The sequence below is a fragment of the Gossypium hirsutum genome, chromosome D12 (genome assembly GCF_007990345.1).
Source record: "Gossypium hirsutum isolate 1008001.06 chromosome D12, Gossypium_hirsutum_v2.1, whole genome shotgun sequence".
NCBI classification, from domain to species: Eukaryota; Viridiplantae; Streptophyta; class Magnoliopsida; order Malvales; family Malvaceae; genus Gossypium; species Gossypium hirsutum.
The window spans coordinates 4848938-4863326 of NC_053448.1; the positions used below are offsets into that span (position 1 = coordinate 4848938).

At 33.8% G+C, this 14389-nt stretch overlaps 2 protein-coding genes across 7 annotated transcripts; both read left to right on the forward strand.

Annotated features, from left to right (window-relative positions):
- The first annotated feature begins 885 nt into the window (after window positions 1-885).
- LOC107945061 (rac-like GTP-binding protein ARAC3) lies at window positions 886-5207 on the forward strand. Its single transcript, XM_041108278.1, has 7 exons — window positions 886-1227; window positions 2130-2217; window positions 2313-2422; window positions 2512-2575; window positions 4358-4422; window positions 4542-4607; window positions 4693-5207. Exons 1-7 carry the CDS (start codon window positions 1129-1131, stop codon window positions 4795-4797), a joined length of 597 nt encoding a protein of 198 aa, XP_040964212.1. The 5' UTR covers window positions 886-1128; the 3' UTR covers window positions 4798-5207.
- A 249-nt stretch (window positions 5208-5456) lies between these two features.
- Window positions 5457-8064, forward strand: LOC107945063 (ubiquitin-conjugating enzyme E2 10). 6 transcript variants are annotated; one of them, XR_005922257.1, is made up of 7 exons: window positions 5457-6156; window positions 6271-6398; window positions 6562-6666; window positions 6757-6906; window positions 7088-7241; window positions 7482-7872; window positions 7962-8064. XR_005922257.1 is itself a non-coding variant. In XM_041108279.1 (5 exons), exons 1-4 carry the CDS (start codon window positions 6087-6089, stop codon window positions 6898-6900), a joined length of 447 nt encoding a protein of 148 aa, XP_040964213.1. In that variant the 5' UTR covers window positions 5457-6086; the 3' UTR covers window positions 6901-6906; window positions 7482-8064. The 6 variants fall into 6 exon arrangements, 3 of the variants coding, with proteins under 3 accessions (XP_040964213.1, XP_016734386.1, XP_016734385.1); XR_005922258.1 differs by having other exon boundaries at window positions 7088-7219; XR_005922256.1 differs by lacking the exon at window positions 7088-7241.
- Window positions 8065-14389: the final 6325 nt, after the last annotated feature.

The window sequence follows — 14389 nt, forward strand, 5'->3', positions numbered from 1 at the left end:
CTGTTTTGCTGATATGCTCCTTCAGGATTGGCCCAAGGCGACTGCTGTAGTCGTCACAGTTGCAGACTGGTCGAGACCACCGGCTGGGTGCTTGACGTGCAACATGGATGCTGTTATCTCGTGGATTGGCAGGTAATTGCTCTAGTAGCTATCATTCGAGACGATCACGACCACTTCATCAAGGGGCACGTTGTTCTACTGTGGGATGGGATGGATCTGGTGTTGGCTAAAACTATGGCCATTCGTTAGGCTCTCTCATGGCTTAAGTCCCCTCCTGTCGACAATGTCATGGTGGAGTCCGATCGCAAAGTGGCCATCTATACGTTGCGCTCTCCTCGTACTTAGTTGTTGGAGTTTGGTGTATTATCTTGTGACTGTTTGGATTTGAAAGAGTCTTTCCAAACCTTATTCCTTTAATGGTCGTTTCGTGATTCAAGTAAGATGGCTCATTATCTTATTAAGATGTCCTTATTACGTGCTCATTGTGTTACTTGAAATTCTCCATCGTCTTAATTTAATGTCTTCCGAGAATGATTTTTAGGGAGGTTAGGACTGGGTGTATTGAGAAGGCTTGTTGATCTGAGTTGAGATTCTCCTCGATCTTTGTTTATTTGTCATCTCTTTTTGTAAAAAAAATAGTAAAGCTCCAACACGTATTAAATAAGTATTTTATAAAAACTTTAATTACCGATTCATATAAATCAAATCAATAATTTATTTATTTAATACCTTAATTTATCATTTTAAATTTTTTTAGATATTATTGAATTTTATATATTTTTATTCTTAAATTTTTTATAATTTTTTAAAGACAGATTTTGATTATCTTTATTTTTTAGAGTAAATAAATTGCCTTTTCAACCTATGATGTTTCTCTTCTTTCCCGATAAAATATTGGAAAAATCAAGTCTATTAATTCGAAATTTAAAAATTATTTATATAATATCTCGAAAAATAATCCTATTATTATTATTATTATTATTATTATTATTATCCTTCCCTCTTTCTTGTACCTTAGCAACAACACTCGACTTTGGGTTGCTTTTCAACTCTCTGTCTGGGTTTAGACAACAAAGAGTGAAAGAGAAATAGCGGACTCAACTTCTGCGGATCACGCGTGGCGTAAGGATGAGTGCTTCCAGGTTCATAAAATGCGTCACGGTCGGTGACGGTGCCGTCGGCAAGACTTGCCTGCTCATTTCCTACACCAGCAATACTTTCCCTACCGTACGTTTTCACTCTTAGGGTTTCTTTTTTCTGTTTGGTATCTTGGGAAAATGCGGGAAAGAGAAAGAAAGTTGACCCTTAGGATGTTTTTTTGACTTGGATTTCCCCCCTATTTTCTCCGCAACCAAACGGAAATTATGCTGGTTTGTAGTCGTCAATGTTCCTTTTTTTTTTTCTCAAAGATGCTTCCTTATTTTCTTTATTTGTTTTTTCCCTTTGATTATACTTATCATTGGGATCTTGAATTTGGTTTAGAATATTATTCTGACTAATTGAATCATTCTTCATAAATTGTGTTTATCTAAGCAATTTCTTGGGGGATTTTCGCTGCAAAAACTTGCAGATATTTATAGTTTGCAAGTTTGTGATGATTTGGTCTGTTTTAGTTTCGATGCACCATCTTAGGATAAAGGATGCTTAGTTTTTTAATCTGCTAATTAATGTTAAACCTTAAAACTGGAAATTTCACCAGTTTTCTGCTAGAAAGAGGAAAGAAAAGAAATTGCTATATCTGTAAATTAGTCCTGATAAAAATTCCTGATGCAAGCCAATATCACAAATACCAATTCACACAGAAAAGAAGATATAGAGGAAGAATGTTAAGAAAAGAAGAGTGGAAGTTCCATTTAGGGATTTTCATTATTGTTGATCTCATGGCTGAATCTTGGGTGATGGCTATGATATTGGGGTTTTATTTTGGTCCTTACCAGTGGTGTGAGGAACATGCTTGTGCTAGAGTTTTCTTCTTTCTGTAAAACTTTACCACATATAGCTATGGTTGATGCTAGTTTTGTAATCATGACTGTCTAGTTCTTGCTTCATTGTTGCGATTACTTTAAGATGACTGGTGGACAGGGTGATTAAAACATTTTCCCCATTTTGTGCAATGTCTTCGGAAACAGGATTATGTGCCAACTGTCTTTGACAACTTTAGTGCTAATGTGGTAGTGGATGGGAACACTGTTAATCTGGGATTGTGGGATACTGCTGGTAACTTTCGATTCCATAATTTTTCCTTATCTGTGTCTTCTAAGTTCCAATGTATATTCTAGTAGTTTTCATTTAGTTTTTCTATCATGGAACAGGACAGGAAGATTACAATAGATTAAGACCATTGAGCTATCGTGGAGCAGATGTCTTCTTGCTGGCATTCTCTCTCATTAGCAAAGCTAGCTATGAGAATGTTGCTAAGAAAGTGAGACTATTAAGCTTTTCATGGCCTTTTTTGAAGATATACATTTGAATTACTTGACCTGCTAATATTTATCTATTTCAAATCCACAGTGGATTCCAGAATTGAGACATTATGCACCCGGTGTTCCAATTATTCTTGTTGGGACTAAGCTTGGTCAGATTCTACTCCAATTTTTATTTTGCATTTATCAATTATTTTTCCTTTCCATCATCTCTTATTGCAATCAATCTCTTTTTCTATATATATAGTATAAGTTGTGTTTAAGCCTAATGAATCCCATAATTTACAACATTTCCAACACCTTTTCTTCACATTTTCCGTGCCCTGGGAAAGGAAGAGGTTGAAGGGGAGGGGAGTTCATTGTCCTTGAGAAATGGGTAGAAGTTCCTCTTGGTGTGTGAAGTAGTGTAGTGCCTCGAGTTGACTATCCTTCTTGGTGAAGGCACCTAAAACCAATCTGTTTCGACTATGGGCTAGTTTAGCATCGCTTTTGAAAAGTGCTAAGAAAAAGTGACTTTGAAAAATGCTTTTGAAAGGTTTGCTTTAAGATCCAAGTGTTTAGTATTGCTGTAAAAAAAGTGCATTTTTAGACATGATGTTGTAAAGTATAAAATATGCATTTAAATGATGTTAAAATTCATTAATATTATGATATTTCAATAAAAATATAAAAAATGATTTATTGTAACTAATTATTAATATTTTGGTATAAATTTCAAATATTATTTAAGCAATTAATATTAATTGTTTTTAAAATTTAATTTGAATATATAGTCTATATTTTAAATATTAAAATATAGCCATTACAAAATCAAATATATAAAGTTATATATTTGAAACAAATTTTAATAAGGAAATAATGTATACCCTATATAAATATTACATAAAATACATTTGGGTATAAATGAGGGATAAAAACGTTATTTGACTCCAGAAGTGTTTTTTCCAAACGCAAACACTTTTCAAAAGTACTTTTGACTTCAGAAGTTGTCTTGTTTTTGTATTGCTTATGGCTCCCAAAAGTGCTTTTGAAAAGTAATGCTAAATGAAGCCTATATATCAAATTAGTATGTTTTTTAATGTGTTTAAAAGAATGCTTTGAGGGACAAGTTTGGGGAAACTTACTAAATCCTGTTGAATTTATCAGTCCAGTTACAATTGACTACATTTTGTTGTTTTCCAGTAATTTATTTTCTCCTAGTGAGTCATGAAATGTAATCCTTTAGGATATATTAGAAGTTGGTCTAATAATCTTGATGCTCTTATGTCCTCCCCAGCCCTACCTCCTCCTAGCCATGGGACCAAGGAATACCGAAACAAGTTCCATCTGCTTTCCGAAAAAGCCATTCATTTTGGGAGCACTATTTACTGGTTTTAAGAAAATCTTTGGGAACTATAGTGAAGTTACTGATTGTGAACTAAGCCTATGAGATGCTGAAGTGGAATATGAATCCAATAAAATGTTCATTATCTGAGATGATGACATTTGAAGAAAATGGGAAACAAAGAATATAACCGCAAAATTTCTAAGCTGGGCCCTATAATATATTTTCTCATGGAAACCATATTCTGGGTTTACTTCCATATGAGTTCATCACTCTGTCTGGAGTTAGTTAAATTGTCAATTTCACTATGGATAGTGGGGGAATGAAGTGCATATTAGTTTCACAAGAGGAAAAAAAGTCCATGTGGCAGATGAATAACAAAGAAAGCTATGAAGCAACTATCTAATGGAAGTTTACCTTTCCTAAAGCTAATGAAAGCACTCCATTTTCTCAAACTGTAATTTCTTATTCTTGTTCCAAACTTTCCTTAGTAAATATTCCTGGAACATTTTCCCATGTTGATTTGACATTGGAAACTGCTAAATTTATCTTTAAAGCCATCCATCCATCTTTATGATTTTCTAACAGCTACTAAATTTTCTTACTGTAGATCTTCGAGAAGATAAACAGTTCTTCATAGATCACCCTGGTGCAGTGCCCATTACCACAGCACAGGTACTGATCAGAGATGCTTTTTATAGTAACAACTACTGCTGAGTTATGTGCATTGTTGCATCATGCTGTCATTTTTGTTGAAAGCATGAGATCCTAATTTTGATTTTTTTCCCCCAAAGGGTGAGGAATTGAGAAAGCTAATTGGAGCACCTTTTTACATTGAGTGTAGTTCAAAAACACAACAGGTACGATATTTGGGTAAATTTATCTTCAGCCTTATCTTTTCGACTCTTGGAAAAGATTGTTGATAAACTACTTCTGAAAATACAGAATGTGAAAGCGGTCTTTGATGCGGCCATCAAAGTAGTTCTCCAGCCTCCAAAGAAGAAGAAGAAAAAGAAGAGAAAGGCACAAAAAGCCTGCTCAATATTGTGATCATGCAAAGAAGTGATATGGGTGCCAGATACTATGAACAATTAGCCATTTAATCTGGTAGTCTCTCACCATATCTATTATCTCTTCTCTCTGAGAAAATAGCTCCTTTTGGTATGTTGTCTGAACTGACAGAACTAGGGAACTTTCTACAAGCATCAAAATGTGTCCCTTTTTTTTTTCTTTCTCTTGGATCGTATTCTGAATTTGTATATCAAGGGTCTTTCATGTATTTGTCAACAAGCACATTATCCCCTTCAGTTTCTTTGGGTTTAGATATGCTTTGATCCATTGGCTACATTTGCAGAGAACAACCTATTGTTCTCCCTTGTATCTTGTTATGTAATATGATCTTAGTACATTTAAAGGAACTTGCTAATATATGTGTGTGGTTTTGCATTGCCACTTTGGTCCTCCATTGTATTTAAGATTGTCAGGAACATCGAATTTTATGATCTCGAATAAGAGGAAAAGGGGGGGGGGATGAGATTTGTGAAGACAGAAGATCGTTTCACAATGAATATTTGCATCCGTTTTCTCTTGGTAGATTTTGTTGATCAAATTCTGTGGTGCCTCTTTAGACATGTCAACTTCTTTGCTTTTTCAGATTCTCAGCCAGAGAAGCCAGTTAAGCTAAGAAGGAATATTTTTCCTGTCTCGACGTGGGTGGAGAGTGTAGTGGCAACTAAGAAGCTGTTTCCAAGATACAACATGGATTTAGCCTCCCCGGCTTTTGATATTTAAGCCATCCCTTGGGGAAGGTGGCTGTCATATGGTGCTTCATACGAATACGATCACTATCAACATATTGATTTTCTATTTAAGCATCAAATTTGTCCACGGAAAGAACAAATTCCGTGGAATGAAATGGTTGACTTGGAAAGTTTTAAACGACATTTAGAAACAAATGATTCTATTTGGCTTCTTTGACCCTCTAGATTGATGAGAAAGATGATTAGAAATGGCATCTTTGTGCTGTTCATGAATCAAGTGATGACCACTCAGTTTCAGTGGATGAAAAATATCTTTGTGCTATTTATATGGCTCAACATCTTCCATGGTTTTTCTTTTCTAAATTTCTTGATTCTGTACTGCAAACTTTTTATCTGGAATATATACTGTGCCCACTTGCATCACTATGATAAAGAATTGGTGGACCTCTATTTCCTAGCAACTTGCATTTCCACCAATAAATACATTAGTATCCTCCCCATGAAGGTCGTCTGGGAAGTAATTTCACTTAATATTCACATTCGTTGAATTCCCATTTCTGAGTCTCAAAGTTTTCTTTAATGGCGTCGAAAAGAATACTGAAGGAGCTGAAGGATTTGCAGAGAGATCCACCAACGTCATGCAGTGCAGGTATAGAGTAATATAAAAATCAAAGAAGAAAAGTCTTCCTTCTTGAGCCTAGCCACAACTGCGAATTCATTGTTGGTTATCGATTAATTTAACCATTTATGGCTGCACTTTCAGGTCCCGTGGCTGAGGATATGTTCCATTGGCAAGCAACCATCATTGGTCCAAACGATAGTCCCTATGCTGGTGGTGTTTTTCTTGTAACCATTCATTTCCCACCTGATTATCCATTTAAACCTCCCAAGGTATACAACTTAAACTGCACTCACAATTTCCTAGTCGGAATTTTCCCAAAACATAGAAAAAAATATTTTCTTTTATAAGAAAACATGCTCGAGTCCTTGTGACAGTTTCCAACTATCTAACAAATTAACCCTATTCTGTTTTCCAACAAAAACCTGTTTTCAGGTTGCCTTCAGGACCAAGGTTTACCATCCCAACATAAACAGCAATGGCAATATCTGCTTAGACATTCTCAAAGAGCAATGGAGTCCTGCACTCACCATATCTAAGGTAGTAAGTTTGTCGGTTGATTTGGGGGTACTGCATAATGGCTTATATATCTAAATATCTAAACAACTTTACATATTCTATTTTCTATAGGTTTTGCTGTCAATATGTTCACTGCTAACAGACCCAAATCCTGATGATCCTCTAGTTCCGGAGATTGCTCATTTGTGCAAAACTGACAAATTCAAGTACGAATCAACAGCTCGAAACTGGACCCAGAAGTATGCTATGGGCTGAACTTAGGTGCCATATACCTGCACATCCTCTTCTTCCACCTTTTCTTATTTAAGTATATTATCAAACAAAAAGTTGTTGCTGATTAATAAAGAATGTTTGTGATCATCAGGCTTTGAATTCTGAAATAACAAGCTGTAACTATTTTGCTTAGAATAAAACACTTCTGAGCTTAATTATTATTATACAGGCTTCACTTCATTATTTTGTCCTGGGTTAGAACTTGCATCCTCTTGGGTTAGCTTCCTTTTGAAGCTGCCAACCAAACTGTTACGGGTAAAATAGTGAGCGCTGAAGGCGTGGGGTCAACTGCTGTTAGTCAGTAAGATTTTCTATTGTAAACTGTAAGTGAATTACTAGAGAATTAAATATAGTAATTGTAATTACATGAAGGAATTCTTATGATATACAATCTCATTCTTGAGACATCATCTTCTTCCTCTCTCTCTGTGTCTCAATTCCACCATTAGAGCCTCTGCCCTATTCAACTTCCAACTTCCAACTTCCCTACAACTCTAGACCCTATCTCGCCGTGAATTGATCTTACTATTTGGTATTAAAGCACGTTACGTTCTGGATTACAGAACCAAGCAGAATCGCATGAACAAGTTATGCTCGCTTTAAAGGACATCGCAACTCTCAATCTGCAGCAGATACCAAGTACTGGCACAATTACATCAAGGAGAGACGACGACTACAATTCACATTTTAGTGGTGTTGATCTGAAGTTTGCCACCAGGGAAGCAAAGATAGTTTTCCTCGTTTTAATGGTGATGATGTGATTACAAATGTCAAAACAAATTTTCGATGCTCATCACACCTAGAAGAAGCAAAGGTGAAGGTAGGTGTCATCAATATGGCACCAGAATTGGGTGCCTTACGAGGGTGGTCAGAAGGCCCTGGAAGATTGCTTTGATGATGAACTATACGGAGGCCCTATGGCTATGACCGAGTTGTTGAATTTGAAACAAACAGGTAGGGCAGCCAAATAGCATGACTAATTTTGACTAGTTTCTGCTTAGAGTGAATTAACAGGAGGAGGTGCTGTGAACTTTTTCTTGCAGGACCGCGTGAAAATGTTAGTGCCAAGTCTCTCCACCATTCTTTTACCTTAGCCAACTTATACAAAGAATTTCACCAAAATTCCAAGAAACTATTATTACCCAATCACCTATTGTTGGAATTTTTAAGCCAAGAAGAACAGAGAACAAAGTAAGAAGCATGAAACAATTTACTTGCTCAGAAACGTGCAGCAAGGAATGAAAAACAGATTTTCATTACCAATCAACAAAGCCTTACATGTTTTTTTATAGTCAATCAACTTATCAAACACAATTATTACCGCTAATCAGTCTAGCAATTTGTGAAACATTACTTGTATACTAAAACAAGTCAACTAAACAAATTATTCATTATCTAAACACATCAAGCTGCCATCAAACTTAACCATTTAATCATTTTCAACTAAGCAAAATTACATTACAACTAAAACAAAAAAACTTATTAATGCAGCATGCATACCAGCTGTATGCACTCAACAAAAATCATTTTAGCTGCATAATTGATCACTTCTCGACAACCATACCCGACATCTATATTAACAACCTCAACAGCTAACCACTACATGGGCACCAACATTAGATCTAAGCACCCAGTTTTTGATGATGAGAGAGTCAAGGCTCAAACTACATTTGGGTTTCTAAATATTCTTTTCTATTTTTATTTTTAAAAAATAATTTTTATTCTCTATTCTATTTTTTTTTAAATGATAAGCACCTTCCCTATAAAAAATACAATTTATTTTTCAAAAATGAAATAATGCACATTTGGTCACTATTTTTTTAAAATGAAAAAGGAAAAAAATTATATACATAATTAAATTAAAATATAATTCTTAGAAAAGTTACTATAGTAAAAATGAAATGCAATTAAACAAGATGAAGTGACAGACTCAATAAAAAGTGAAAACGATTTAGGTTGTTAGTAAATGAAAATAATCAACTGTGCTCCACTAAAAATAATTGTTATCGTTTAATATAACGTCAAGTCTTGAATTCAATGAAATAGGGTACATCATTAGTATATGATTGTTAGCATTATAAAATAATATATAATATATCATCACAGGATAAAAAGTGCTAGGTATTCATATTGGTAAGGGGAGGGATGAATAATATAGTTTTAATAGACCTATAACACAGATAAGTTAGAGTGTTATAATTACGGGAACACCTTTGATGGGATCTACCTATGTGAGTGTGAAATGTGATCGTTTTTAGGAATTTTAACAATATTCCTGAAAAGAGATTACAAATACACAATCATAACAATGTCCTCGAATATTGTGCATTGAATGGTGTTGAAACCAGTGTGAGAGATGTGTTAAGTTAGTCGTCGAAACCACCTTTTTTGAAAAAATAAAAATTAGTTGTCGACTTAAAAACAAAAAATTGGAGTCGCCACCGATCTTTTATTAAGGTGTGACCGGATCACCTTAAAAACAATTTTAGGTCTACGAATTTTGAGAAAATAGGCTCGGGAGTCGGTTACGCACGAGGAAGGGTTATCACCCTCGTAACGCCCAAAATTGGTACCGAATCGATTGTTTAATGTCTTAGTGTCGAAAATTTGAAAAGATTTTAAAATATGATCCTTTTAACTTGAATAAATTGAATTGAATAATATGATCCTCTTATTTCAAAGAAATAAAATGTCACACCCAGTGAGTTAAGGCGCAACATTTCTAATATTCAAAATTAAGTTTATCTTTTTTAAAACCCATGCATTTGATAAGGATATTTGGTTATTTGGGTCGAACGAAAAAATCAAAACCCAGTAAGTTAGGGTTCAATTTCTCGAAATTCATTGTACTACCCCCTACCCGTATTCGTCGCCGAATTAGAGTATGAGGCATTACCAGATTTTACCGAATAATTTTTTTTTAAATTCAATATAACTCCTTTATAAATATCTAATCTTCCCTGCAAATTTTAAACCGAGACCAATTCGACACAACCAATCCATTTCAATATATTTTCAATATAGATTTATCGTATTCATAAGATAATCTCATCACATACCAAAATCAAAATTTGTTAGCCATACCAATGGCTAACTATACATTCATTTCACATTAACATCTACTTTACTAGCTTATACATGCCATTGATTTCCAAAATAAAGTTTCTTTATATACCGAGATCTTGAGGTTGATAGTGTGATGCGTCTCCGACCAAATCCGACCTCTGAGCTCTTAACACTACAAAACAGGGGAAAAGGAACACGGGGTAAGCACTTTGTGCTTAGTAAGCTCATGTAACAAGAATTATACTTACCTAATATTTTCAATACAATGCAATAAACATTCATACATCCGTTCAATACATTATTCCCCTATCATGCACAGACTCAACATTCAAATTAGTCCAATAATTTCCATGTATCAATAATTTATACCATGATTGATGAGCTCATCAATTCCATGATTTCCATTTCCTTGTTATTTTTCCATATTTATCCCGTTGAATTTCTCGGAATTTCGATGGATTTTTAGAGGTACACTTTAGTGTACAAATCCGGGTCCGTCAATTCATATTCATGTGCGCACATTTCCATTTCAGAGAGCACACTCCTGCGAACCTTATCCTTACAACGGGATTACCAGTCCAGGCTAAATCCCCTGTAATATAAACTCATAGAGTATTGTCGGGATTACCAGTCTAGGCTAAATCCCCTGCAACGACAATTACTCTAATGAGCTTGGATCTGAATTACCAGTCCAGGCTAAATTTAGACCCTAATTCGGATTACCCGTTCGGGCTAAATCCATTTTCCACATATTCTTCGGGAGGGCTATATCAGGATAGGATCACCCGTCTGGGCTAGATCATTTTTACCGTCAATTCCTTTTTAGAGATCCATCGAATTTTCCTTCCATTCAACTGAGATTTCTTCCCCTTTTTATCAAATATATCAATGTTTCATCAATTTTCATATAATGAACATTCAAATCATATTCACATCAATAACAAACATTTCAGGCATTTAAGAATATAATTCAAGTTACACAAACTTACCTCAACACTTGTTCGTAAACAAAAATCTACTAATCTCGAACTTTTTCTTTTCCTCGATCTTGCTTCGTATTTGAATTTTTCGGATCTAAATAAATAAATTTAATCATTAATCTAGTAATAGGACCTAGTTGTAAAAGTCTTAGAAACACAAAAATTACAAGAAAAAGGTAAGGATTAACTCACTTGGTGCAAAAATTATGAACAACCAGCTTGAAGAAACCCTTAGGACATTTTTAGCTGATGAGAATGCAGAAAAATAAAGAGAATTCTGGATATTCCACTTTAGTCCTAACTTTTAAAGAAGTAAATTTTGTAATATTCCAATTTTACCCTTAATTCTTCAATTCTCCTGATTTTTCTCAGCGTATGCCGCCCAAAATATCTTCTTTTGAGCTTATTTTCAATTTATGTCCCTCTTCATTTAACAATTGAGCTATTTAATCATTCTAGTAACTTTTACGCCTTTTTCAATTTAGTCCTTTTCACTTAATTGACTACCCAAACATTAAAATTTTCTAACGAAATTTTAATACCATATTACTAACACTTCATAAATATTTATAAAAATATTTTTGACTCAATTTTACGATATCGAGGTCTCGATACCTTATTTTTATCCAATTTCTTCATTACTTTCTTTTTCTAACTAACCACTAAATCGGTAAAATTTTTCTATCAATATTTTCATACGATTTTCCTATCATACCAATATTCATGAAAAATATTAAAATAAATTTCTCTTTAAATCGGATTTGTGGTTACGAAACCACTGTTCCGATAACCTTGAATTGGGCCATTACATTCCTAAACACCGAATATTGCTTTTATTTTAAAATCCCTTAATTCGAGGTAGCAACATGTCATATCCAGTGAGTTAGGATCCAACATTTTGAAATCTCGAAAAACTTTTATTTAGGATCTGTACGATTTTATTTAAAAAGGGATACTCGAATATCTAAATTTAACGAAAAGAATTGAAGCCCAGTAAGTTAGGGCGCCATTCTCTCGAAAATCGTGAACACCAAGTATTTTGAATATTTACGAAATAGAATGATTTTAATGCCTTAATGAAGCATAATCTTTAAAACAAATGTAATGTGATTGAACGGCAATGTACAAGGTAAAAGGATAAATTGTAACCTAAACATACACCAAAGAATAATAAACAAGCAATAGATAAATTCAAACAAGAATAGTAACAATGATTTTAATCACACGACATTCAAAAATCAAATGAATTACTAATCAATTTTTAAAGATACACTAAAAAGAAGAAATTATAATCAATAAATTATACATACAAAAAAGTTTTAAAAATGAACAATATAGATATATATAAGTATGAAATGTATTCAAAATAGAATAAAAAAAACACTACATAAAATAATAGTATTTAGATAAATTTTAAAGTAAATATTATATGAAAATAAATCAAAATACATTAAATAATTTACATATATTAATTTAAATAAGTAATACATATGGGATGAAAAATTTAATATAAATAATAATATATATAAAAAGAGTTAAAATAAACTAAGTATATAATAAAATAAAATAACGTGCATACATGAAAATAAGTAAATATATAAACTAATAATATTAATACCCCTAATAACAATAGTAATGCTAGTGAACTAAATAATTTTATAGCAATAATAACAAACAAAGGACTAAATTGGCGTTAAAACAGTAATTCAGGGGAAAAATCTAAAATAAATAAAAGGAAAGGACCAAATTACAAAGCGTGAATAACATAGGGACTAAAATAGAAAATTTTCCTTGCCCACTAAAACGCAGCACTGCAAATGGACTAAAATGAAGTCAGTGACAAATTGTGCAGCCCCAATTTAAAGAAGCAACATAAATTAGATTGAAACCAAACACAAACAAGGAGGACTTGGAGTACAAATAACCCTCCCCTATTAAAACACGCGGGTCAAACTGCAATCGGATCGGGTCATTGGGTCATGGCTCAATACGGCACCGTTTTGGTGCCATTGAAGCAAGGCCCAAACGGTGCCCTTTCAATAATTTGTATTAAACTAAAAAAAAACTGAACCTAAGTAACCCAAAAACCATCCTTGCTGCGCCGCATCAAAAATTGAAAACCCCCCATCCATTCAACTCCAATCCGAACGGAGGAGGGATTTGGCGACGCAGTAACCCCAGGTATGAGTTCTTCCTTTTCTTTTCTGTTTTTTCGTATCAAAGAAAGAAAGAAGAAGAAAAAAGTGCAGTAGAAAGACATAAAAAATGGTAAATCACCTTTTTTGATTTTTTTTGTATTCAGTATGCGTGGAAAAAAGATCCTGGTAACAATACAGAAATGGGGTTTTATAGCCCCGAAAATACATCCATTTTTCCTTCTATTTTTTTTCTTATTTTTTTCTTTTCTGTTGCTATTTTGTTATTTTTCTTTTCTCTTTCTGTTTGCTGCTTGTTTGTTGCGTCTGTTGCAGGTACAGCTGGAGTGGACGCACATGCAGAGACACCGTTGATGCGCGCGGAGAACCCCTGTTTTTGGCCACAATGCAAACAGTTCCAGAAACCCTAGGGGTTTCTGGAAACTTAAATTTGGGCCTCCAATATTGGGCTAGGGTTGGCTGGTTTGGATTTTAGTGGGTTTTGGGTTTAATTTCTAGTATGTAATTAGGTGGTGTATTGGGCTGACTAGGTTGGGTATTAGGAAATTTGGGTTGGGGCTATTTTGTAATTGGGTTATGTTAGTGATTTTGGGCTAGTTGGGTTTGTAAGCTGAATGTAATATGGGCCAGAATTTTATTAGATTTGTAATACTGGACTGTATTAGACTTTTATTATATTTATTTTCTATATATATATATGTTTATATTTCGGTTTTAATACTTGGGTTCGGGTCGGGCAAAATTTGGGTATTACATTAGTTAAATAGATTAGTTGGTTCAAAGCATAGTCTACCATGCTGTAATATTCCTTACCCGAGTTGGAACTCAGACCTGAGCAAGGAAGGCTACATTTAAAGGCTAAATGCATTGCTTAGGTTCCACAAATCTTTTAAGCTTATTTGAGGTTGTTTAGACTTCTAGAACCATTTTTAAACTTACCCTACAATCTAGTTGCATATTGTAACGACCCAGTTTCCAGTGGCATTAGGAATTGCAGTTTTGGGATTCCATTTCCGTAAACTGATTTTATAAATATTAAATAAATATATATACGGAGTTATTATATAGGTGTATTGAAGTTTGGGTATTCAATTTGACCAAAATTGTGATTAATTAAGGCATATAGACTAAATTGTAAAGTACAATCGCTATAGATTTTTAATTAGTAAATGGCTTGGGGACTTAAATTGCTATTAACTAAAGGTTTAAAACAACAATTATACCATCCTAAAATATTTATTAGTGGACGGTGAGGTTATATGATCATTA